General features: G+C 37.3%; 1 protein-coding gene across 1 annotated transcript in view; it reads right to left on the reverse strand.

Moving 5' to 3' along the window:
- LOC149793794 (beta-1,4-galactosyltransferase 2-like) overlaps positions 1–20,056 on the reverse strand; it is a 71,947-nt gene extending 51,891 nt beyond the window's left edge. The window contains exon 1 of the mRNA XM_089967787.1: positions 19,209–20,056. Within this exon, the coding sequence (XP_089823913.1) occupies positions 19,209–19,518 (310 nt within the window). The 5' untranslated portion in view covers positions 19,519–20,056. The remainder of the gene's footprint in view (positions 1–19,208) is intronic.
- Between the last annotated feature and the right edge of the window lie 7,666 nt (positions 20,057–27,722).

Below are 27,722 nucleotides of genomic sequence, written 5' to 3' on the forward strand. Positions count from 1 at the left end.
ATTGGATGGTATCGTATTGCATTGTTTTGTATTGTACCGTATTGGATGGTATCGCATTGCGTTGTTTTGTGTTGTATTGTACTGCATTAGATGGTATTGTATTGCATTGTTTTGCATTGTACTGTATTGGATGGTATTGTATTGTAATGTTTTGTATTGTACTGTATTGGATGGTATTGTATTGTATTGTTTGTATTGTACTGTATTGGATGGCATCGTATTGCATTGTTTTGTATTGTATTGTAAGTTATTGGTCACATTATTGTTGACATTTCCTTATAATGTAAGTTATACAAACTGAGTAAGGAATATCACAGTTATAAGCCCTGGAAGTTAGTCTTGGTTAATATCCCGCAATGTTTTCGGATGGGTGGGGATAGAGAATATAAACCCTTTTGTTTGAAGAAACTTTTCATTTTGAAGTAATTTTGAAATTCATTTTTCAAAAGAACAATGTAAACAGAATTGAGCTATCCTCCATTTATCGACACCAATTTATCAGGGACTTCGCTGGATTAAAAATGAAGAAAAGGATACAAGAAAATTTTAAGAAGAAAGAAACCAACGAAGGAGCGAATGGCATAATTAATTAACATAGAGATACACTAAAGAAATGAGCAAGTGAATACATGTGTCAGAATGTATAGGCAGGGGGCTGAATAATTATAATGAATGAGAAACCGATTATCCTGGAGCAAAATCAACTATCGTTGATAAACCAATACAAAATACATAACAGATAACCTCGCACAAGGCTCATGTCATCTGCAGATACACAATCTCTTCCATCTATCCTTCTCGTGGCGAGACAACTGAGTCAGAGGGTGAGCTGAAGGAGATTAACCGAACACATCAATGACTTGAATCCTATAGCTCGAGGTTGCAAACAAAAAATGAAAATACTTTGTCTTAATGGAAATTTCCATCACACCGCACACAATTTTATACGGTCAGAATTAAGGTTTCCTCCAGAACTGAAACTAAAATCAACACGTGTCCACAAAATTTAGTCATGTGGGAGCATGCTCCTACTTTCAGTGAATTAGAAAAGTCAATCAGTCAATACAAATAAAGTATGCCTAACAATGTATATATATATATATATATATATATATATATATATATATATATATATATATATATATATATATATATATATATATATATATATATATGCATGCGTGTTTGTGTGTGTGTATGTGTGTATGTGTGCACATTTCTATCCACTGTTTTCCTATTTTAAGTCTTAAGGGTTATTAGACTTCCGATTATGTCAACGGTTATTGCTGTATTATCTAACATTAGGGTGATTGGGTAGTTGTTATATCTGTAAAGTAACTTAAGTAGTGTTCCGAATTGCATTGCTTTACTTTGCAAATCCCAAAAGGAAATACAGCATCAAAATATAAGTCTTATGGATAACTGTATGAATTGATTATTTAATTCATTAAATAGTTCACCTGAAAATGCAATGAAATGAGACGATTTGACTTCGACGTGTATAATTAAATATTTTCGGGGGAAAAAATTCACATAAATTGATGTTGCTGTTTAATTCTGTTAGTGACGTTACAGATAATTATTTCGAATACAAGATAAAGCTGTTTTCATATATATATATATATATATATATATATATAGATAGATAGATAGATAGATAGATAGGCATGAGGAGTAATTGGCAGTAGACTAATTCCACCTGACTTGCCAAGTAAGCAAACTACGATTTGTATATAAACTTATACCACCATTAAAATGTTGACAACGAAATTATTTCTTCCCATTTTCCCCACCACATTGCCCGATAAAGTCAGGTGGGGGAATTCACTTTGCACTAACGTTTGTGTCCATGCTAACCCTGCTATTGTTCACAGTTCAAAGGAATTTTAAATTATGTACCCATTATCGTGTACTTCAAAAGTGTTTACTTAACATAATGCACCGAGTATGATAGGTTAACAATAAAGTACGCTATAATTTTTTGGAGTGATTAGACGTTTCCTAATATTGAAACATAAAAAGGGGTTCATCACATGATCTACAATGTAAATCACTATAAGTAAATATGTAACCAAGGATATATGCACACATTAACATATGTTTCGAACGAAGAAAAAAAAACCAATATACCCTTTATAGGATATTTTCAATGATATCAACGAATGCAGTCAAATGTACAAAGACTGATAATAATCACAACGGCATGGATAAAGAAAATGTTTAGTTGACTGACTGTAAAGATGGCCTAGTTCATGTCAAACTTCGTATTCAGCAGTTATCTTCTTATAATTATAAGCATTCAGCCATATGCAATATTACTAAGCACAAATTTTCACACGCATACATAATCAATATTTAATACAAATAATATGATCATAGAAGTTAGAGAATGTTTCATTCGTACTCTACGGAGATTCGAACCCAGGTCCGCGGCTAAACGGCACCCATCCACTTGCCTGCAAAAACCAGCCCATATTCCATCACGACTAAGCACACATCAACAAACAAAATAATGATGCTATTTAATCGGTGTTATATGCACTCGTTATGCGAGTTTGTATGTTACGAGTGCATATAAAACCGATTAAGTAGAATCAGCTTTATAAACTGAACACACCAATGGCATGATTCATATGGCTCGAGGTTACAAAAAGATATTATGGTCATTTTCTTTCCTTGCTTAAATATTCACACAGTGCGTAATGGTGTTTATTTTCTTTCGATGCTCCTTTTTTCCCGGTAGAATCCAGTGTCTCTTCTAGATGACAAAAACACATAAATGGACATTAGTAAAAATTACAATCAAACGACCGTTTTTCTCTTTCCTTGAATCAACAAATAAGTGCATAGAAAATTCCGAGAAATTCAAAGTTTAGATTCTAATTTTATACACTATTGTAAAATTAGGCAAATTATTTCTTATATTAAAATTTTTACTAAACCAGTCAAACTGGTGGCAGTTTAGGATTCAGAAATAGTCTAGTTAGTAAGAATACCTAAATTGCCCGTTCGCCTATTCACCCTTTCTTCCTTAATCAGGTTGGTGTCATTTAGTGTATAATTTTGCCACTTAGTGAGTATATACGGTATATATACAATTTAGGAAGCTAAAAATTACTTCTAAAGATAGCGTGACAAATTTTGTATAGCAAACTCGGCAAGCGTTAAACAGTTTAGCTATTGCAAGTTTAAATATACAATCATTAATTGGTAAGAAATGCAGTTACTACATCATTTGGAAATGAAGGCAATAACATCAACAAAGAGGCTGCCACCGCAGGCTTGTAAAAGCTTCGTTATGGTATTTGCGGTGTCAATTTGTGCAAATTCTTCGCAGATATATTAGAAACTCTTTGTTTCTATCTAGCGTGATGATTGATATAGCCTGGTACTCACTTATAAAATTGTCGCTGCCTAACAAGACATATCTAGCTATTTAGATAACCTTACTTTTTATCTCAGAGCGTTTCAGTCGAGGTGTCCAAGCGCTAGGAACTACTTTTAAAAAGAAGAAACCCTTGCTTTTTTCTGCTGTGTTTGACGGAGTTTTGTTATAAAGTCAAAGAATAACAAAACCAACAGATATATAATAAAAGCAAATTCACCCATAAAGCAACTTAAGGTCTCCCCATCGTTGTTAGCACACCATACAAAATATATATTTTGAGAAATACAGGCACACGCATACGAAGTCGAGCTATTTCTTATTATGTCATAAACTAAAGTTCGTTCCACACTGCTTAATGAATTTTAACTGTACATTTTCGGGTCAACTTCATTAAATGTACCCAGTCAGTCTGTTACCTTGTGTTCTTTCAGCTCGATTGACGCATATTAATGCAGTACTCGCAAGTATGATTCATCTCAGGCATGGGTAGCGTCCTACAAGGTGAGGACCGGAAAGGTAATTTAAGGAAACGGATTAAACGAGGTCACATTCAGGATCGGGCCCGCATGCCGTACATTGCAAACCCTGATCTACTTTGATCTAATGTATGTATGTATGTATGTATGTATGTATGTATGTATGTATCTATGTATGTATGTATGTATGTATGTATGTATGTATGTATGTATGTTTGTATGTATGTATGCATGCATATTTAGCGATACGTAAGCAGAATCGTGGTTATATGGTGTTGATTAAAATACATTTAAATATATGTAATATAATTTTTTGAAAAGAAGTCTCCTGGTACACGAACGTTTCCACGCATACCTAAACATAAAGTACCAAATGAAAAGAAAAAGACAAACGATAACAATTTTAACATTATGTAAAGTGTTTAAAAACAATAGAAGGTCAAGGCAAACTAACACATTCTTAAAATACAGGCTTAAAATAGCTATTAGGTTCGTATGTCCTTAATTTTCAGCATATATTATTTCACAAAACTCTTTCAGAAACGCATATTTTGACCTATCTCTTTTCTTTGAAAATAAATCTTAAATTACTAAACATAATATTTGCTATTCAGAATGATATATATAAATTTGTCATAAAAACGAAGAAGCGGACTCGAAGCTATAGCCCATTTCATACCGAATTTAACCGATTTGCTCCGTAATTATCCGAATAACATCCCGAGTTACTTTATACTCCAGCCAATCAAACGCTGGTGGACACATGTACATAACAAAATGGCGTCCATTGTTGTTTAGAAATAATTCAGAAATGAAATTAATTAAATGATTGAAATTTATATGCAAATTATCCACAGAATTTCAAAAACAAATCTGATAAACTCATATGAAACGCATTTTATTATAGTGACGTTTCTGATGCACATAAATAGTTTGAACAACTTGCTCTTTGCCTGTCAGATTAAATTTGTTTACTTCGACACCATTTCCTTACTTACATGTACATGTCCAGATGTAAACAGCTCAAAGCTACTCTCTCGTATGGGTTTGAAATCCGCCCTGGTTTCCAGAAAATAAGACAGGATGTTTCCAATATTAAATTTTGTCAATATCTGCGGCAGCATCGCTATTAAATATGCATTTTTCAACTCGATAAACGATGTTGAAGCAGTTACAGAAGTTGATGCTGATGCTGAAGCGTCCGCCATATTTTGCCCACCACCTATCGAGTGCCTATTACGGTCAGCTGACCAACCGCCACGTGATCTAAATTCCGAACAAGCGTCCGCCATATTTTGCCCACCACCTATCGAGTGCCTATTACGGTCAGCTGACCAACCGCCACGTGATCTAAATTCCGAACAAATTACGACGTTCACCGAAGTCTGCATGAAATGGGCTATTTTAAATAATCATTACTGCCTTTGCCCTTGTATAAGTAATCACCAATTTCATCAAGTATTCTCTTCGCTACAATATACTTTTTCCATGCATATAATCTCTGCGAGGCTCGTCGTCACGTCCTTATTTGTCTTTAACATAATCAGAATTAATAAATAGTAATTAAAACAGACTGTCCACACCGATCACACTCTCTCTCTCCCGCAGGCTTGGCAATGTACAGGAGCTTCAGATGTGTCCTACTACATACACGTCGTACAATGTGATTTTTGGTATCTGGAACTGAAGTAACTCAATGGCCGAAGTTGTGATCGAAATGGTGCGGTTGCCAAATCTATCATCGCATCGGCCTTCATGGCGTGTCCTTGGAAATGAACTTCGTGCCAATTGCTTTGGCATTAAAGAAATTAGTTGTGTTCCTGTGCAGCAAAACACTAAAGGACTCTCTCTCTCTCTCTCTCTCTCTCTCTCTCTCTCTCTCTCTCTTTGCGCCTTATACAATGAGTAGAAATATACATGATATTGATAGCACTGAGGTGTGGAAGGTTGGTTTCAAAACAAATCAAACTATTTTAACGGAATTAATGTTTCATTCCTATTTTAGAAATGTAATGGTTTTTCACTTTTTAGTCAGATGTAGGTTTGTGTACAAGCCGCGGAGAGCCTCGAAGAAAACTGTGATATATAATATCATGCCCCATTCAAACAGTCCTTATTCTTATAAGAAAATTAGAGGTTGAAGAAGAATTCGTTCAAAGATTAAATTCTAGCTACTGCTTGACAGGATCGTCTAATATTATATATGTGCGAAACAAGGACTGCTTTAGTCGTTTGCATGGTTAGCATTCCTGAACGTTATGTTCGGAAAGTTATAAATCATGTCTTAGCAGGGAAGCAGAAGGACGACTCTTTTGACCAACAATTTAAGGCACATGGTTAGAGTACTCTATTGCTTGGCTGAAGGGACAAAAAAAGAAAAGAAATTCGCTGACAATAATTTTCTATCTATGTTAGAGAAATCACGTTTCTGTGTATCATTCGCACAAACACGTAACGCAGTGTGAAATACATGCAAGGATGCTCGAGTTGAGGTCATTGTCGAGTATTTACGGATTGCGTCTCAGTCTATCCAAGTAGATACATTGTTTTAACCCTTTCATCGATCTTATACATACATACATACATACATACATACATACATACATACATGCATGCATGCATGCATACATACATACATACATGCATGCATGCATACATACTTACAAACATACAAGTTGAGGTCATTTTCGCGTATCTACGGATTACTTCTCAACATATCCAGGTAGATAACATATGGTTTTAACCCTTTTATCGATGTTATACATACATACATACATACATACATACATACATACATGTTATACATATATATATACATACATGTATATATATATATGTGTGTGTATGTGTGTGTGTGTGTGTGCGTGCTAACACCACCTACGAGAAGATTTGTATCTTAGACAAACTGTTTAGCAAAAAACGCGTAAAGAAATATTTAAATATGTTCAGATTACAATGATGATTTAAATTAAGCGTTTAGTCCTAACATCTGTAAGGTCTAAAGTGCATTATAACTGAATGCACTCTAAAATTGTCTTGGTCACTAAGTGGTTTTGCGCATTATGAAAGGCATGATTAACGTCTTAATGATTAAAACTCAGTCTATACGTCATGAAATTAAAACAAAAACTCAAAAAGAAAACAACAGTATACACGACTAGTTGCAGTCCGGGTAATCGTTTCATCAGATTCTTATCCAGAGCCCTGCTGCCAATGTTAAAATATTTTCAATTCGATTTATAATTGTGCCTAACAATGTACTGCTTTTATTCGTGGAAACACGTAATCCCAAGGTAGCAGTTCTCTCATAAAATATTAAGCGTAAAATAATTAGTCGGACTATGTCGCCACAGTGATAATCCTTCCTCAAAGCTAAATAATGAAGTCATGACATCAAGGTATCATAAAGACGTGTTCTATGTGAAGGTGTTTTCACGCGTAGTCTGACGACTGGAAAACCATACATCAGATGGTCATTCCAAAGGGACAGACATCACTGGTTGCTGTCTCTACCGGTCATGAACCAGAATATTTCATTGGATGGCCAGATGTTCCTCGTGCGAATATATATATATTTCATTGGATGGCCAGATGTTCGTCGTGCGACCTTCGTCCGTCCCTTAGCACAAATTCGTTATTGTTGCTCTTTCTAAGTTACTTAAAAACATTGTCATGAAAGTAAATACCCAAATTTATCCCAATGTGAAGTTGGTTCTAAACGAAAATGGTGCTGCCCAGACATGGCCGCCACAGCATCCGTCTTAATATTCCTCTTGAATGAATGGTCCTATCACAATGGAGTTTCAGTTGAAAACATCTTATTATCTCTAGTTTGTCCCAAATACAAATTCTGCCAATCTGGCTGTCAGGATAATGATCTTGACAATCTTGCAATATACATTCCTGGTGAATGGAAAATCATATCGACATGGGTTTTCAGACAGAATAGTTTTAACGACATTTAGTTTAGTCGTAAAATAAAATGTTACCGATAATCATTAAATGTCGCATGGACAGCAGCCATCTTGAAAATATTATCGATATTCCTCTTAAATGGAAAGTCATACCGGCACGGGTTCTTGCCGGCAAACTTCTTATGATGTTAAGTTGGTTATAAATGAAAATGATGCAGCCTGGAATTACAATGTAGTCAATACAGCAAACATCGTGAGAATCTTATTATCGCTACTCAAGCTGTATGCGTGGTCATGTCAAAATGGAACATTCTCAGAAAGATTTTAAAATATGGTACGAAGTGAAGCTCGTGTCTTTCTGACATCCATTATGGACACAACAGTAGCCATCTTGAAAATTTGGTTATTGCCGCGTCTCCTTGACGGAAAGTCATGTCAGAATGAGGTTTTCACCAGAAGACTTTTTATGGTGCCAAATTCGTCTTGAATAAAAATATACTAGTCTGAGAACAAGTATGGTCACCAAAGCAACCATCTTCAAACAATCTAATTAAATTCTCTAGAATGAACAGTGATAATGGCTTGTGGCTTTCATAAAACGTCTCCTAATGGTGTTTACGGAGTCTTAAACGAAATAGGTTCCAGTTTTTCATCCAGCTTGACTGCCATAAACGCAACATTTACAACCGTAGTGCTTATGATTATCAGAGTGGGTTTCAACACTCAGGGGCTAAACGTTCATGATACTTCTTTTCGGACCGTAGAGCGTCAACGTTGCAATGATTTAGATATTTTTCTCACATTCCTTTCAATTTACATTGGGCGCGTGAAAATGGGGGTGGGTGGTGAGAGGTAGGAAGAGAAGCCACACAGTCTCTTATGGAAATTGTACTTATTTAGAGGTTTATTGGAACTTTTTATTTATTTTCAGTTTCTTATATTAGGGATCATTTTTTTAGAAGTTCGGGCTATCTCACCTGCGTTTACTCATTATCCTGAAGGAGTGAATAAATGCCTCTCTTCATAGTTCGCTTGCGTAAAAGACATCTAGGACGTTACGTTTTTAATTTTATATGACCCCAACAATGTGATTATGTTAGATCTACTTAACGCGAGTACTGAAGTCAAATAGCGACGATTACGAGGACACAAGTTTCCCATCTGTTCCCCCATCAAGTAAGTGTTGCACACAATCTCTCTCTCTCTCTCTCGTTGTTTAGCACAGCTGGTTATGTCTTATATTAATAAATAATTGGCTAACATAATACATTGGTTTAGTGTTTTGTTATGTCACACATATAAAGTAAAGAACTAACCTAGATAAGGCGGTGTTTCTGGGCATAACGCAAGCTTCTGATAATGTTTTACATCTAGTTTAGATTCCGCTATCTTTCTCTGTAACGAATGCGACGCCAGTTCCTCCAAATTAGAATCATCCAGTGAAGTATTATTCAACTTGTGATGATGTTCAACGTTCCGATTACATGTGCAACCACTATTCCAAAGATCTGCATAGGTCCTACACATTACAGGTCCCGGCGATATTTCTTTATAGGACATCAGAATAATTGAACTTGCTATGACAGTAATAAGGCTGAAAAATGTTATAATGAAACGTTTCTTCATGTTCAAATACTGTATTGTTCCTCCTTCACCATAACATAATCTATACAACGACACATTATTTGTAAAATATTACAAATCCTTTCATTGTGCATGTACAGGCAAAATTTGGTCCTAATGAATTATAGTTAATAATCCGTATTTCATCTGGTACTTGTCTTTAATCGTCAGTCCGATTTGCATACTGCTCATGTTGACTTGTCGTGCTTTCACACTTCAAGTAACTCTACTAAAATGCCGGTAGGAGAACAAAGCCGCTTATATACCACTGAGGAATCTGAAGTTCTATCTACTTTGAAAAGGTTACGATTCCCGACCCGTACGTCGCACGCTACTAGCATTTCTTCTGTGTGTGTGTGTGTGTGCGTGTGTGTGTGATTTGGATTTTTAACGTAGCTTTAACAATTTCTCAGTCATATCGCTATGATGAATGCAGTGTGACAGTTTACCACACTGTCGTTGTTGTTGTTGTTGCAGAACTTAACGCCATTTTCAGCTCAAAATAGGCTATAAATGGCGGCCATTATAAATGGTGGAGGACAAAAACAAATCCTAAAATACTCTACACACTCGATATTAATATTTATTCAGGTGTCGACGGGGTGGGGTAAAATCATCAAAACTAGTTTCCGGAGGAAAGACTTTGTCTTGTGGCATTGATTACTGGAGTTGTACCTCAATAGAGATTGTTTTCAAAATACAGGACATCATCGCAAATCCAGGAAATCATCGGAAGTACAGGACATCATCGGAAATCTAGCACATCATCGGAAATCTACTACCATATACCTTCCAGCAAGTGAACTATTGATAGCGCAGTCTGTAATATGAACGATTTTTCTCATTTATTAGACCCCTACCCCCAATACTTCTAATTAATTAGTTTCTTACAATACACGAAGCAAGCCAATTGCTGTTATACTTATTTTATTAAGACCGTTATTCCGTATAAATTTAAGAAACATTTTTTCGAATCGTTTGAGGATACCTGCTGTTGGATTTAGTAACATTAAGAATAAAGTTGTCAGTTTAGATACTTACTTTGATTTTAGGACAACAATTTTCCCATAAATTGTAATTTAAAAAAAAAAAAACATTTCCGAGAATTATTTTTGTAAAAAAAAAGAATTCCATTCCCTTAACAGGTTTTATGCATCTTTGATTTTGTTTTGAAATTCATGTATACAATGTATTCGGTATTAACGGATAACTCAACTCCTAACAAAGACCTATTTTAACCTAATCAAATCCTAAATTTGTACACATCTGTGTCTGTGAATTCTTTGATGCAAATATTTTGCATGCCTTTTGTTTTTTTTGATGTTCACTTTTAGGCCATACATTGATGATAATGCTTATAATGTTTTACAGAGGCAGACAAAGAGTTTTCAAATATATCTGAAAGGAACGACGTGTCATCAGCATCTTGTGCCAGTTTATTTTCGTATCCATTTATAAATATGTTTTTATTATCATTATTGTACCGAAACATAATTCCCAAACTTTGTGCACTAATAAAAAAGAGGTGACAGTGGATCCGCTTGACGACTACCACATGAATAAAAAGCTGCGACGCAAATCCCTTTTGATTCACACATACTTTTGCATTTCCATAGAATATATATATATATATATATATATATATATATATATATATATATATATATATATATATATATATATATATATATATATATATATATATATACTATGGAAATGCAAAAGTATTCCCATATTTAATTTGTTCACTAATGTTAAAGAAATTTCCTAGAGTCAAATTGTTTTCAAAACCTGCCTGTAAAAAAAATACCATAGTATTCTTTCTTCTGAAGCATATATATTTTGAACATAGCTTTAACCATTTCACAATCATATCGCTACGATATCATCAGTATGGCAGCTTATATTGATGTGAAGCCTCATGCCCGCAGACATACACAATTATGTCACTAGAATGAGTGCGAAAATGAGTGAGTGTCACGTTTACCCCGACCCATAGTAGCCCAGTTTGAAACATGTATAATCAAGGTAATTCTGACAAGCCATTGTTTGATGTTAAACATTGCCGCAGGCTAGCACTAATCCCTTACGTAAGATTGCCGTGGCTAGAAGTGGAGAGCCAGACCTAGGAGCTGCGAGGCCGCCAGATAGTCAATTATCACCTAGATGTGGAAACATTTGTCCAGATCAAAAGAAGTTGCTCGAAGAAGTGGGAGTGTCTTAACTTCTTTCCCTGCAGACAGACAGCCAGGTTGAACTGGCCGCTAAGACGATTGGACAGGGCCACAGCGCCATCCAATCAGAATCGAGATAGGGGAGAGACCCTGATTTGGCTAGAATGATACCTCCGCGTCTTCCGGCAAGAATTAGTTCGCTAGAGAGATTGCCCAGAGGAGGATAGCATAATTCCGAACAGCCATTCGTTATTGGCGGGAATCTCTTAGAACAGGAAATTCTAAGTACAGACAGCTTCAAATAAGGTCAGTGAGCTAGTTGCTCGGTCTTTGCGGAATGCGACTGCATTTTTAATTGTAGGTCGTATGTATACTTTATTATTACTAGAATCGTAGTACGTCGAATTACTTTGTGATGTTAATATGTTTGCATATTTTTAAGAAATGAGTTGATATTTGTAAAGAATTATATAGCTTGCTAGCCGTCGTAAGAGTTAATATTGTAATTCGCTATGTGGGTATTTTATAGTAGACTAGCACATGTGTTCATGTGATCATAGATTTTGCCATTGTTGAATATTTGCGTACGCTTGTGGGAGTGTAATGTACAGACATGCGTCTGATTGTTGTCATATTGTAGTACAATGAGATTAAATATATATGTTGTATATACTGATGTGACGCAATGTATTGATGTCTGTATGACAATTCGCTGATACCGTGTTATTACGCCATTGTTTACCCTGCAAGAAGTGTGTGGGAATTTCGATGTGTACGCATGCGTGACAGAAACCGTAATAACCTTATCTGATGATTAATTGTTGATCTAGTGAGATTCGATAAAGTATATGTTAACGCCTTGTGGTTTTTCACAGGAAGCTTTGAGGGACAGACCAGTTACAGTTTGGTCCCGTAGTCTCAGATAGAGAGACGGAGGAAAGGAGAAGAGTCAAGAGAAGTTGAAGTCTAGGAGGAAAAGGGGAGAGAAGGGAGGAAGAGGAACTTGGGAGCGAAATTGGAGAAGGAGATAGTCGAGAGGGAAACGGAGTCGAAGGAGGTGTTGGAGGAACGGAAGGAAGGAAGGAATTAGCGGGAAAGAAAGAGATGAGTAGACACAAGGATAGGGGGAAAATCGAACTCACACTGTAAATCACGGAATGAATTAGGCTGTCACTTGGTCGAGGGAAAGACGGGTGATTGAGAGTTTATCGTTTTAAATTATCGAATTTATTAAATTGTTATTAATTTAATTTCATCTTTGTGTTCTCTATAATTTAACCGTCGGCATTGCTGACTGGGGGCTCAGAGCTGTAAATCTACCTCGTCACTAATTTAACTTTCTAACTCCATGAGCCCGGGTGGAACTTTCATCATAATTTAATTAATACATATTGGAAGAACCCCACTCCAATGCGTGCAACCGTCACAGTGAGAGAACTATCTTTTGTTCATGATCTTTCGATTATGCCAATATTTCTTTACCCATATGGTATTTGCATCACCTTTTCCTTATTAAGATTACTAACGACGTCGAATTTCGGAGTCAATGGTTATCGCTGTAGTATTTAAAGAAAGGTCATTGGATGGTTGGCATGTTTGTAAACTCAATAGTATTCCCAATCCTTTTTCTTTCCTGTTCAAAACCAAAACAAAATATATCATCATTAAAGAAGTTTTGAAGCTAAAATATATGAATAGTTTAATGGCTCAATATGAAATGAAATGGGATGCTGAGCATTACTAACTTCCTTTCGGAAACAATTAACTGTTATTTAGGGTGCTGTTTAATTACATTATTGGCGTTTTACATACGTACCGGTATATCAGATACAATGAAATAATGTTTTCATATGCTAATAAACATGTTGAGTCTTTGGTCGTATTATCAGTTCTGTCTGACTTGCCAAGCCAGCAAAATACCAGGTTTGGATAAACATACTGTATCATTAAAAACTGTTTTATATGGACCATGATACAAATATTGCGAAATGGTAAACTGGTCTATTGTGGACTATGATGCATGTATTGCGACATGATAAGCTGGTCTATTGTGGACCATGATGCATGTATTGCGACATGGTCAAATGGTATTATGTGGACCATGATGCATGTATTGCGACATGATAAACTGGTCTATTGTGGACTATGATGCATGTATTGCGACATGATAAGCTGGTATATTGTGGACCATGATGAATGTATTGCGACATGGTCAAATGGTATATTGTGGACCATGATGCATGTATTGCGACATGATAAACTAGTCTATTGTGGACCATGATGAATGTATTGCGACATGATCAACTGGTCTATTGTGGACCATGATGCATGTATTGCGACATGGTCAAATGGTATATTGTGGACCATGATGAATGTATTGCGACATGGTCAACTGGTCTATTGTGGACCATGATGCATGTATTGCGACATGGTCAAATGGTATATTGTGGACCATGATGCATGTATTGCGACATGATAAACCGGTCTATTGTGGACTATGATGCATGTATTGCGACATGATAAACTAGTCTATCGCGGACCATGATGCATGTACTGCGACATGATAAACTGGTCTATTGTGGACCATGATGAATGTATTGCGACATGGTCAAATGGTATATTGTGGACCATGATGCATGTATTGCGACATGGTCAAATGGTATATTGTGGACCATGATGAATGTATTGCGACATGGTCAACTGGTCTATTGTGGACCATGATGCATGTATTGCGACATGATAAACCGGTCTATTGTGAACTATGATGCACGTATTGCGACATGATCAACTGGTCTATTGTGGACCATGATGCATGTATTGCGACATGGTAAAATGGTATATTGTGGACCATGATGCATGTATTGCGACATGATAAACTGGTCTATTGTGGACTATGATGCATGTATTGCGACATGATAAACTAGTCTATCGCGGACCATGATGCATGTACTGCGGCATGATAAACTGGTCTATTGTGGACTATGATGTATGTATTGCGACATGGTAAACTGGTCTATTGTGGACCATGATGCATGTATTGCGACATGATAAATTGATCTGTTTTTAACCATGATGCATGTATTGAGACACGATACATTGGTCTATATGGAACATGATGCATGTATTGAGACACGATACGTTGGTCTATATGGACCATGATGCATGTATTGAGACACGATACATTGGTCTATATAAACGGGTCTTTTTGGACAATCATGAATGCAATGTGCACATTAAACTGGTCTGTCTGGACCAATATGCATGTATTGTGCACAATAAACGGTTCTATTTGGACAATCGATAAACTGGCCTATCTGGAACATGAAATATGCACTGTGACACCATAAAATGGTCATATTGGACCATGATACATGTATTGTAACAATATGTTTGAACACAAGTAATATCAATACCCCTATCCACAAACCTTCTTATCCTACAGCAATCTGCCTTTTAAACATATAGTTACGTTTGTCTTATTTTCCCTGGCAAATATATATGCTTTTGCTTTATACTGGGGTTATGTTCTTGCTATATCGGCTCTAAATACAAGTGAGAGTTGCATTTATAACTATTTAAATCAATATAAAGCTGCAATACAATTTACCTTTAATTTTTTGCCCTACGTTTTGTAATTATTGCGCAATTCTTGAGACAAAAATAAATATGTCTCATTGAAGCGTGATAATGATTATGCCTTAATCACACAAACAAGTGACGCAAATTGTACGCAAAACCACTTCTTTAAATAAAAGTAAAGCAGTATTGGTAGAGGAACTGTATGAATGTTGACACATCCTCGAACCCAAAACACATTTCATTCAGGGCGATAGAGATAACGATGCATATAATGTGGAGTTTAAACGCATCTGTTCAAAAGTAAACGGAGTGCAGTTTCATTGCTGTCTCGATAAATTTAACCGGTGTTTAGTCACATTTGTGTATCGGTCATTTCTAAACGGCGAAGTCTCATTTGTGTCTGGATAATTTTTAATCAGCTTGTTATCAGATGTCTGTCTCGATCATTGTTAACCGGCTTAAAGTTTATATTTACAGTTTCCGATGATCGACTGTTTCTGACTTTGTTTCTTTTGTGTATGCGTTTAATCAAACCAAAATGTGGATATATTCAAACAATTCTTTCAAAACATACATGACCCCAATAAAATAAAGTTAATCAGAAATTTAAATCTGATCATAACAGTCAATATTAATAATTTAAAAGTTACTTTGTGTTTCCACATACTCTGTGCTTCTTCTAAATTTTGTGGAAATAAATATGATAGTGATTGTTTCGAGACGTGGAAGGTTGATTCAAAAGACAATCAAAATATTTAAAGAATTGACTAAGTTTCTGTATATTTTATTAATAACGGTTCCTTCTTTGTTCATATCTGGATGGATGTACACAGAATCTCAAGGAAAATTAGTAAAGTTCATGTTGAGTCTAGTTTTAATATTGCTTATTCAGAGAAGACATTAAATATCATTAAGATTTCGTTCCAAGGTCGAATTTAGTCTACCTCTTTACAGGGTCGACCAATACTTCATATGGACAAAACAGAAAATATTAGGCATAATTTTGAAGGATGTTCAATCTTTCATATAAATTACAGAAATGTAAGATTGTTTAACGACATTTTTCAACACAAGGTAGGTTATACATGGCAGCCAGTATTAATGGTGGAAGATGAACCCAGGAAAACCCCGGAATGAACCACCGACCCACAAGAAGCTACTGGCAAGCTTTCTCACGTATCAACATAGGCCGAACCCGTGACTCGAACCCACGCAGACAGAGGTGAGATCGCAGTGATCAGTAACGGTGGGCGCTTTAGACCTCTCGGCCACTCGGGGCCCCCAGAAATGTAAGAAGCATGCATAAACGTTGTAGTATATCCGATATTGTCATATCAAATATGTTAGTATAAAATTAAATCCTTAATTTAAATGTTTTGTCTTAAACATATTAATAAGTAACCAGCTCTCTCAAACTAATAAGACTGTACTCTACAGCGTGGCTCAAGATACAGTGTGTCTTCTTGACACTTGTTATAAAATTGGGCATACTATTTTGTAAAGGTTTGTGATGGCAATACACTTTTGTATATGCGTAAATATTTTTAAAAAAAAAAAACAACACGCTTGTGCCCAGCATTTGCACACACATGACCCTCTATGAAACATCGAAATATACTCGACTTGAGGAAATTACTGGTTATCTATGCATTACTTATCGACACATCCAGGTAGATAACACGTAACTATAGCACTTTTTTATATGTTGCAGATATTCCAAAATCTCCCCAGATAAGCTGCGTACTTTACACAAACAATTTACACTGACACAGTAAGGAATATTTACATACGTTCAAATTTCCCAAACGGTTTAAAATTTATCATTCAGTCAGAAACCCTTTCAGGGCTAACGAACCATAACAGTATATGCATCCAGACTTAGTCTTGGTCACTTAATCGTTTTTCGCACTATGAAAGTCATGATTAAGGTCTCGATGATTAAGACTAAGTCTCGTATCGTAACATTGTGTTTTGCTGTGTTCATAAAATATGCAATGCAAATGAAGCAAAAAAAAAAAAATGAAATAAAACAACAAAAGCACTTCTACTTCCAATCCAGTGAGTAAAGCATTTCATTATATTCATATAGAGCTCTGCTGCCAATATTTACAATTGGTTTTCACTTCGATCCATTATTGTGTCGTCCAACAGTGTATTGATTATATTTGTGGAAGCACGTAATCCGAAGGTACAGTCTAGCAGATTCTCTCATAAAATATCAGGCGTGACGAAAGGAGGCGGATTCTGTCGTTTCAGAGTCAATCATGTCACATAAGGTCGTAGAAATTGCATGACAACGAGGTATCACGATGGTTTGCTTTTAGTGAATGTTTCGTAAGAGCTATTTGACTACAGTAAAACCATATAGCAGGTATTCATTCAAAAGGAGTGGAAACCTATGCTTGTTAGCTCTACGGGTCACATACCGGAATATATTAAGGAATGATCTGATGTCCTACGCCCCAAGGGTCCGTTAATACAAATTGTTTGATCGCGGCTGTTCCTGTCCTACTTGAAGGATTTTCATGAGAAAATACCAATATTTATCCCAATATATAGTTGGTCCTAACTACAACGGTGCCTCTGAGACACCCATTACGACCGCAACAACAGACGTAGTTCAAATTAGTATGCGCTACTCGTTCTGAATGGATGGTTCTATCAACATTGAGTTTCATTTAAAGTCTTTTACTACGTCTAGCTTGTCCCAAATTAAAACTGTGCCGATCTGACGTCCAATCCGGCAGTCACGGCAGTCATCTTGAAAATCTTCCTATAGATACTCCTCCTGAATGGAAATTCAAATCGACATGGACTTTTGACGAGGTGATTTTTATGATATTTAGTTGGTCATAAATGCAAATATTATAGCTCGAACATTTAATGTCACAGAAACAGCGACCATCTTGAAAATGTTACTGATGCTATTGCCAAAAGGAAAGTCATCGCGGTATGAGGCTCTTACAAGTAAAACCTTTTATGATGTTAAGCAGGTTATAAATGAAAATGGTTCAGCCCAGAAATCCAATATGGTCGTCACATCGTCCATCTTGAAAATCGTTTAATCACTACACACCATAATGAATGGCCATGTCAGAATGTAACTTTCACAGAAAGATTTTATTGATGTCTAAATGAAACTGGTGCCGATATGACCTCCCAAATGTATAACTCATCAGCCACCGTGACAATCTTGTTCTTGCCGCACCTGTCAGCATTAGGGTTTCTCCGGCAGACTTCTTATGGTGTTAAATTGGTCTTAAGTAACAATTATGCCAATTCGATAGTCAGTGAAATCGTGTCGCCAGTTCTCCTGAATGGATTATCATATTCCTAAAGGAAAATGTTTCCATTTTACACGATACCTTTTTTTCGGTGAAGGGAGCGTCTACGCAGAAATGATTTAAATGGTTTTTCACATTGCCTTCAAGTTACCTTTGGTGAGCTGTGTGTGTGTGTGTGTGTGTGTGTGTGTGTGTGTGTGTGTGTGTGTTTGTGTGTGTTAAAGAAAATATATAGAGAGAAACAGATGAAGTTATAGCAAGGCAGTCCAATATGTAAATTGGGTACTTAAAGTGTCCCTTATTGGGGAGTTTTATTTATTTTCTATGTCCTATACTAGGTACAAACTATTTTAGAAGTTCTGGGCTCGTTACTTGTGTCTACGCCATGTCCTAAAGGACGATGGAAGTGCGTTTCCTCACGATAAGCTGATGTGCTGGACGTTCTAACGTTACGTTTTCTACTTTTATTATGCCTCCAACAATGTGATGACGTTAGTCCAAAAGTAAGGCATATACTGACATGGCATAGCGACGATTACGAAGCCCAGACCGTAAAACATAGAGTCTGTTTTATGTCCTCGTGTCTCCCGTTTGACTTCCTAGGAAGTGTTGCACACAATTTCTCTCCCTCCCTCCCTATCCCTTTTTGTTTCTCTCAAAAATGTTTAGCAGAATTGTTTACGTCTCCTTATAATTTATTTAGTTATAGACTAGCAAGGTACACTGGTTGAGTGTTTTTGCATGAAAGACACAAAAAGTATATAACTAACCTAGATAAGGCGGTGTGTCCGGACATAAAGCAAGCTTCTGATAATGTTTGTCATCTGTTTTCGAGTCCGCTATCTTTTCCTGTAACGACTTCGACGCCAGTTCCTCCAAAACGGAATCTCTCAATAATGTATTATTCAACTTTTGAAAATGTTCACCTGTCAAATTACATTTGCAACCACCATTCGAAAGATTTGCATAAGTCATACACATTGCGTATCCAGCTGGGATTACTTTATAGGACATCAAAATAATTGAACTTCCTATGACAATAACGAGGATGAAAAACTCAAAAATGAAACGTTTCCTCATGCTGAAAATATTTATTGCTTCTTTTTCACTATTTAATTAATCCTTTTGGCAATACATTCCTTATATAATTACAAATCTTGTCATAAAACACACACAAAACACGTATTACACGTCACAGGATCGTATATGTCCCCAGTCTACTTATAGCCCGAATGAAGTATTCCTGCAAATTCTGTAATTTTACCTTAATCCTTAATCGAAATATCATCCATTTGCATATTGTTCATATTGCCATGTTGTGATTCCAATCCTAATTCCCTGTACACGGACGAATAAAAGGCCATGAACAACACCGATGTATCTGAAGTCCGGCTGGTACAGATTCCCGACCCGCACGCCTCATGTAACCAGCTTACGTATACAACATGTGCTTTCTTATTAGTCACAGGGTAAAGGGGGCTGTGCAATATCGCCTCAAATAAAAAATAAAAAAGGTGTGCGATGAACATAAGAAATTGTCCTATAATACAGCCCACTCTTTAGAGACGTCCAGATGAGGCAATCAGAGCACGTAACGGAACAACATATGATATGGCTTTGAGAAGATGATACCTTCAACAACACCCAAACACATCGCTTGTGATCATGCGCATACTTGAATACCATACACACCTGCTATGAACATTTACAGTCATGTATCGATCCTGGGGGAATACTATAAAAAACTATAGTTTTCAGAGTATAGGCTCTGTCTCGTTGCGTTCATTGCATTAATTACACATAATCAGCCGGTGGAACTCAATCAAACTTCTTATATAACATACAGTACACCGTCGCAAGCCTGCTACCGTATACCTTCCAACAAGTAAACTGTGTGTGTGTGATTTAGATTTTTAACGTAGCTTTAACAATTTTTCAGTCTTATCGCTACGATATCTGCAGTGTGACAGTTTATAGTGATGTCTAGCACTGGGGCATCATGCCGCAGACTTGTAGCATGATGTCCCACCCAGTCACATTAACCTGACACTGGGCCGACCAGTCCTAACACTGACCTCCTAATGCTGAGCGCCTAACGATGAAGCTGTCAGTACCAATTTTATAAGTCTTTGTTATGACTCGGTCGGGGTTCGATCCCGATATCTTCCGCATCCGAGACAGACGCTCAAACCATTAGGCCACCGGAGCGGTTTAATGAACAAGAAAAGATGCATTTATGCATGGAACCGATATTAACAGCGGAGTCAACTTCGACCTTCGTGGTCTTAGTTCTTGGACCACACCTTTGAAGCCATTAAGATTTCCAAGGCATATCACACGTAAACTTACTGAATATAACAAGACGTACATCTATCAGCATTTGATATTAGCCTCCGCACCGATCCCTACCTTCAATGAATTAGGCACTGTATATATATATATATATATATATATATATATATATATATATATATATATATATATATATATATATATAGAGAGAGAGAGAGAGAGAGAGAGAGAGAGAGAGAGAGAGAGAGAGACTTATTATTGGTTGTTTCTTTATTCCCATATTTCTTTGCGTTTTTGTTAGTTTGTTCATTTTATTCCTTATTAAGGACTCTGAAACTTAGAATCTTGGAGTCGATGGTTTTCGTTATATAATTTAAAATTAGGTCACTGGGTGGTGGTTGGCATGCTTGTTAACTTAGCAATTATTCCCAATTAAATTGCTTTATCAAACCCTAAAATCAAACACAGCTTCATTGTGAGTATTACTAACTTATTTTCAGGCTACTATTTAATCATATTTGTGACAGTATGTCAGATACAGTAGCATAATGGTTTCTTATGAGCACGATGAGTATCTTGTCGTACTTGTTGACTTGCCAAGCCAGCAGAAATAAGTTGTAGACGAACTTATTGTACCATCAAACAGTTTACCGGCAAGTTACTTCTTCCAGTTTTGCCCCATCACTTTGCCTTAAGTCAGGTGGGTGAATCCACTTCACCCTGGCGTTTGTGTTCAGGCTGACCCCGCTATTATCTTTAGTGTAAATAAATTTAAATTGAAGAATTTCTGTGTTCCTTGTACTTGTTTGCTTACCGTAATGCATCGAGTTTGATTAGTAAACAATACAGTACTATATTCGCTATGGATATGTATTCTGTTCCTGGCAGTGAAATATACAAAGTGGTTCATCATATAGTATACATGTTAAATCACCGTAAGTAAATATTTAACCCAAGCTTATCATATTATTTATGTATATCTTTCAAGTGGAAATGTTGAAACTATACAATATTTATAGAATATAGCCATTGATGTGAATGGATGGTGTTAAATGCATTAGGAATCAATAATCGCAATGACTTTGGAGAATATGGTCAATGATATTAATGGATAGTAGTTAAGGGGGATCTTATAGGGTCAATGGGACTTATCATTACAAATACCCTTGGGACAATATAGGGTCTATGTAAATTTAACATGGAGAAAAATCGTGGGACAATATAGGGTCTATGGGAATTAACATGGTCAAAAACCCATGGGACAATATAGGGTCTATGTAAATTTAACATGGTCAAAAAACCCCTGGGACTGTATAGGGTCTATGTAAAATTGAAACAGGGAGGGTCTCTATCTCTAAAAAATAAAAAAAGGGGTAGGCAATGGAAAGGCTATCTCTTTTCGAGAAATATGGCTGGCCCTGAAAAGGGCCTTTGGGTTTTCTTCTTCTTCTTCTAATTTCTTCTTTTCCTCCACCAAGTTCTTATTTTATCTCCTACACTCTTCTTCTCTTTCTTTTTTTTCTTCTCCTCCTCTTCTTTCTTCTTCTCTTCCTCCTCTTCTTTCTTCCTCTTTTCATTTTCTTCTTCTTTTTCAATTTTTTCGTTCCAATTGCGTATTCTTATTCTTTCCTCTTCATCCTCCTTCTCCTCCTTGATCTCTTTCACGACACCACTAATCTTGTCCTTTGCTTTCCTTAAGTTATTAATTTCCATCTTCACACGATGGGGACTATAGGAATAATGGTCTTCAACCAGTCTTAATAGCATCTGTTCCATTATTCCTAAGTTGTCTAAAACGTCTTGCAAGGTTTGTATTTTGTCGATTTGGTTTGACGCCATCTTCTTTTTATTCTTTGCAGAATGGTTTGAACAACGAACACTGTGGGTTCTTATAGTGAAAGCGCGGACGTGAAGGAAAACATCCCCCTAAAACATAAAATGGATCTTACCTAGATCATGACCTAACATCGCGCGTACGTGAAGGAAAACATCCTCTTACTTTCTCATTTCATATAATATAACCACAACTATACTCTCCACATACGCTAGAAACAATAAAGAAACCCATAATCTACTATTCACACAAACTTACTTCATCATTTACAAACACAAACACACAAACACATACACTTCCACTATTAATAAAGAGTTAGTGTTTATATTCACACTACTCTACCTACACACATTGGCAAATCGATCGTTATTTCTTTTCTAGAGTATTGGGTAGCCCTGAAAAGGGCTGTTTTTTTGTTTGGAACTTCATGGACACCTGGTTAATGGTGGCACCTTCCAGGCCTGGCGCCACATACACATCTTATCCCCCAGTTATTTTTTACCTTTTGGGGGGAGAGAGCAGAGGCAGGATATGTCGCTTCAGAATCCCAATTTTCGCTCTCTGGGATTTTGAAATTTCTTCTCTCCTTTTCCTCCTCCTCTTCTTTGTTTCTTCTTTCCTCTTTATATCTTCTTTCTTCTTCTTCTTTATATCTTCTCTCCTCCTCTTCTTTGTTTCTTCTTTCCTCCTCTCTTATCCTTCCCTCCTCGACAATGGCTTCCGCGGCCAGTTCATTTAATATGCGCCTGGCATATTCCAGATGCACATGAAGCTCCAACAGTTTCTCAAGTCTCGTGTTCATTTTTTGGTGTTGATCAATCAACAAGGGTAGCTGGACTGCCGAACGAGTTTCAATTTATACTGAAAGCGCGGACGTGAAGGAAAACATCCCCTAATAACATAAAATTCATCTTACCTAGATCATGACCAAAAAAACAACAACAGCGCGGACCTAAAAGAAACACTCACTCACTTTTTATGCTACTCATTCCTATTCTAAAAATTTTTTATAAATCACTTCAATAGACTATCCACATACGCAAATCAATCCAATCTAACCCCAAATATACACCTCAAACACTAAGAAAAGATATCATTTTAATCTACTATCCACACCAACTTACTTTAGCTCTTACTAACACAAACACCAACACATACCCTCACATTTTTAAAAGCAAGAGTTAGTGTTTATTTTCACACTACTCTACCTACACACATTGGCAAATCGATCGTTATTTCTTTTCTAGAGTATTGGGGTAGCCCTGAAAAGGGCTGTTTTTTTTTTGTTTGCTATGGCATTCTTTTTTAGTTTCTAAGAATGCGATGTCCTCTGAGGATAGACTTTCTGGCGATAGGTCTGCTTCTTCGGAAAGAGAAGAAGAACTCTTTCGTGTCGATACGGCAATCGACAAAGCCTCTGTCAGCTTCAGGTTGCTGCTGCTGTTGTTGCTGTTGTTGCTGCTGTTGCTGCTGTTGCTGCTGTCTCTGAAGTCTGTACTTCTCTGTCCATTCTTCTTTCTCCCTGTTCATTTCTTCTCTGAAGAGTTCTTCCATCAGGTCTTCAGTGATTTTTAACATTCTCACATTCTCTATTTCTTCTGGCTTCGGTATCAGACTGTGTCTGACCCTATGCAAATTCACGTAGGCTTCGTTGAGCTTAGCTAGTTTGGAGCACATCTTCGTAGGAGGATGAGTCGACAATGGATGGTTAGACTGGGAACAAACCGGTTCTTAAAGTCAAAGCGCGGACGTGAAGGAAAACATCCCCACACGTTTTTTCGAGTCGCAACGTTCATGAGAGGGATAGTAAGAAATGAAAGAGCATCAATCCAACATTCTTATAGCTAAACAAAAGACAAAAGCATTTTTTCAAAACACAACATTTTTTATTCAAAAATCACTTAACACTTAACAACAACTCTAACATTTTTAATAATATAACATCAAACAATTTTTTTCAAATCACTAACATTTTTTTCTCAATTTACAACCTATTTTAAACAGGGCTGACAATATTGTGAATGAAATTGTGATTTCCACTGTTGGAAATCATTAGGCCATTGATGGACACTACGTTTCCTAGCTTGAGACAAAAGATAAGCATAATGGTCACAAAACCATCGATCTACTTTCACATCATTTCTAGCAGAAGAACGAGGATCAAAATGAGTCACTAAATGTTCTAAGGAATAGCCCAGGCTGCGATGATGCAGAAAATGCACACAGTACTGTCCACACACCAAGGAATCTGTGCCTTGTAATTTCACATTATTGAATCGGGTGGTTTGAGCATTTCTTCTCATAAAGTCGATGCTATCGTCTTCCAAAGGGGGCAATCCGTACGAATCGAAATATTCCACACATCCTTCTTGAGGAAAGTAGACGGCTACCCAGTGGGTTCCTGGGAGATGACTGTCGTCCGTGTTGATCACGTAAGCTTGATGGTCTTTAGGTTTGCGATGAGGGAGTTCATCTTTAGCACAGACGACAGGATTCCAAGAAGACGTATACGAACTGTGGTTCAAAAGGTAATAAAGTTCCCAGGTATCCATTGTTTTGTTTTCTTCTTCACAGGTAATAATAAGTCGTCAATTCGATCCTGACCTTTTGCTTGAAAATGTCTGACGAATAAACGGTTATTCGTTCTGTTTCCTCACTCTGATTCAGGAGAGCTTCGATACGATGGATCTCTTGAGTGGTTAATGGTGGACAAGAATGTTCACGCAAGTCTTTATACCACTGGTGCAACACGTCTTTGTTCGAGATGAGACTCCAAGCTTCGTCCAGATACTCGTCCAATTTTTCTTCTTGACTTAACATTAGGCATTTATCGTGTTGAATTTGACTGGGATGATCGTTTTGACATCCATAGCAATTTTTCTTGATTAATTCTGTTATTTTGTCGGCCAAGTGTTTGGCAAAACAGGAAACTAAATGGGCTTCTTGTTCTGGCCATCTCGATTTCATCATGATTACTTCTTCTTCTTCTTTTTCCAGGGTCTCCTCACATTCCATCTCCAAAGTTTCTCCACTAGGTAAAGAGGGATAACAGTCTTCCATGGTTTCTAGTAATCTAGAATGACTTCTCTCAAACTGTTGATTTCTATCGTATTATCGAATTCTGCATACAGGATGACGTTCACTGTCTCTGGCAGAGGATTTGCAAACTGAAGTTCCACACGAATCTGGCCTGATTTTATAGGGTGGAAATGTCCTTCGTCGCTGCCTTGGTCTGGAGTAAAATCGAAAGCCCACAAAGCATAGCCTTTTGCATAATCTTCGTACGTAATGCCGTGACTGGTGTTGGTTCCTAACTGTCCCGTGGCTTCGTACAGGGACAAGTACGATCTCAAGTAATTGTTCTCTTTAAAGTCAGGTTCGAAAGGTCGGGTACACAAGGTCTTGCCATCGCGACTGACTTCGATTTTCTTCACGTCAAAGTGTTGAAAGTAGAAAGGATTTTTAGCGATAGCTCCGTTGAAGGCTGAATTCTCGACCATACCAACGTTTAAACGTTTGGGTAACTGTCCTTGGAACAGATGATCTTCGATCATAGATCGCTGTCCCCTAGGAATGGTGAACGTTTTCACTTCCACACGTCGGATCGGATACTTGGCGGTCGTTCTGCTCAATGTTTGACTGACGTCGTTTCCCACTTTAGGTAACACTTCTACGCGGCGTACGATGAGTCTGGCTTCTTGGATTTTGGTTTTGTAATTATCGTCATTATCAGCCAATAAATGGAAAGCGGTACTGCTCCGATTCAGTCTCAGGCGGACATCCACCCCGTTTAGCAAATATTTCTCTTGCAACCACATGTCCAAATGCAAACGATCCATCAGTTCTAAACTCTTTCCATCTTTGATTCTGTCTCTTCGTTCTACAAATCCCGCATTGTTGTCTTTGTCTGCAGCACCTTTGAATGTTTCAAACTGGCCTGCATCGTCAGCTTCCCATACCACACAGGCATTCAGATGAGTGTTCTTGGTGTCTATTCCGTACGTCAAGAGATTTTCCAGGTACGCTCGGTAAGGGTAAGTATCCATGCTGCTACTGACTAGTTTGTTATTCAAGTACAAGTCCACTCCGCTAAACAAGGAATGCATGAAATTGTTGACGGGAGCTACTAGCTCAGTGTCTATAGTATTTCCATCCTTATCTTGAACTTTGACTTTCAAGTACAAGTAACTGCTATTCAGATCGATGTAATCTTCGGGCTGTCCTTTGATTTCAAACTCGAAGGGAGCGGAATCGGTCAATGAGGAGACGGGATGAAATTCCACCCATTGGGATTCTTGCATGGTCATCATGGTGGGGGGCATGGCAAACAGATCCAGTTCCGTCTTGGAACAGGCGCAAGACTCTCGGTGCATCATTTTTTTTCTGTGTCTCAATAATCGAAAACGTCTAAGTCTCGAACGGTTCTTCTTTTCTTGGCCTTTCTAGCTTGAAGTCTGGTGAAAGGGTGTTTTCTTCGTCGTCTCTTTCTGCCTTGTCCTTGCTGAATGCCTGACTCGGTAGCGTGCAGGGCATTTATAGGTGTCTCTCGTCGGCCTAAAATGTCTTTGCCCGTTTGCAGCAAAACATTTTTGCCAGCCCTCATGAAGGCTTCTTTGGGGTTTTGTTTGTCGATGATGACATTTTGGAGAAATTCATTGCCTTGCGTCAGTGCCGCATCTTTCAAGGCGTGCAATCCGCGTGTCACCATCGGTTTCAACACCGGGGCCACCGAACGAAAGGCCGATTTTAACATGTCTCCTAAACCGTGTCCTCGCTGTCGAGCAACCCCTTGGTACACTGGATACATGACTTACTTACGAGTCGTGAGAGAACCGTTTTCGAAAATGGAGTTTCACCGTGACTTTTCCTTTGGTGAATGGAATATTTTGTCCCAAATCTCCTTTTATAGCAATGTTGACCGTGTCCAAATACGACTTGCTGACAGGCAAATAATGAGGATGTACAAATTCCCGGTAGACGTGGTAAGTGTTTCCACCTTCCTGGTCACTGGTCGTGTTACTATCCACTTTGAAAGGAATGACACGCAGTAATGGCACGGAGGTGTGTCCCACCACGTTATACTCCACCACATCGGAGTACACGAACATCACATTCAGTCCTTGGTTCAGTTCTACAGGGAATCGAAAGAACTTGTAAA

The sequence above is a fragment of the Sinohyriopsis cumingii genome, chromosome 8, assembly GCF_028554795.1.
Source record: "Sinohyriopsis cumingii isolate HCF-2022 chromosome 8, ASM2855479v2, whole genome shotgun sequence".
Classification (NCBI taxonomy): Eukaryota; Metazoa; Mollusca; class Bivalvia; order Unionida; family Unionidae; genus Sinohyriopsis; species Sinohyriopsis cumingii.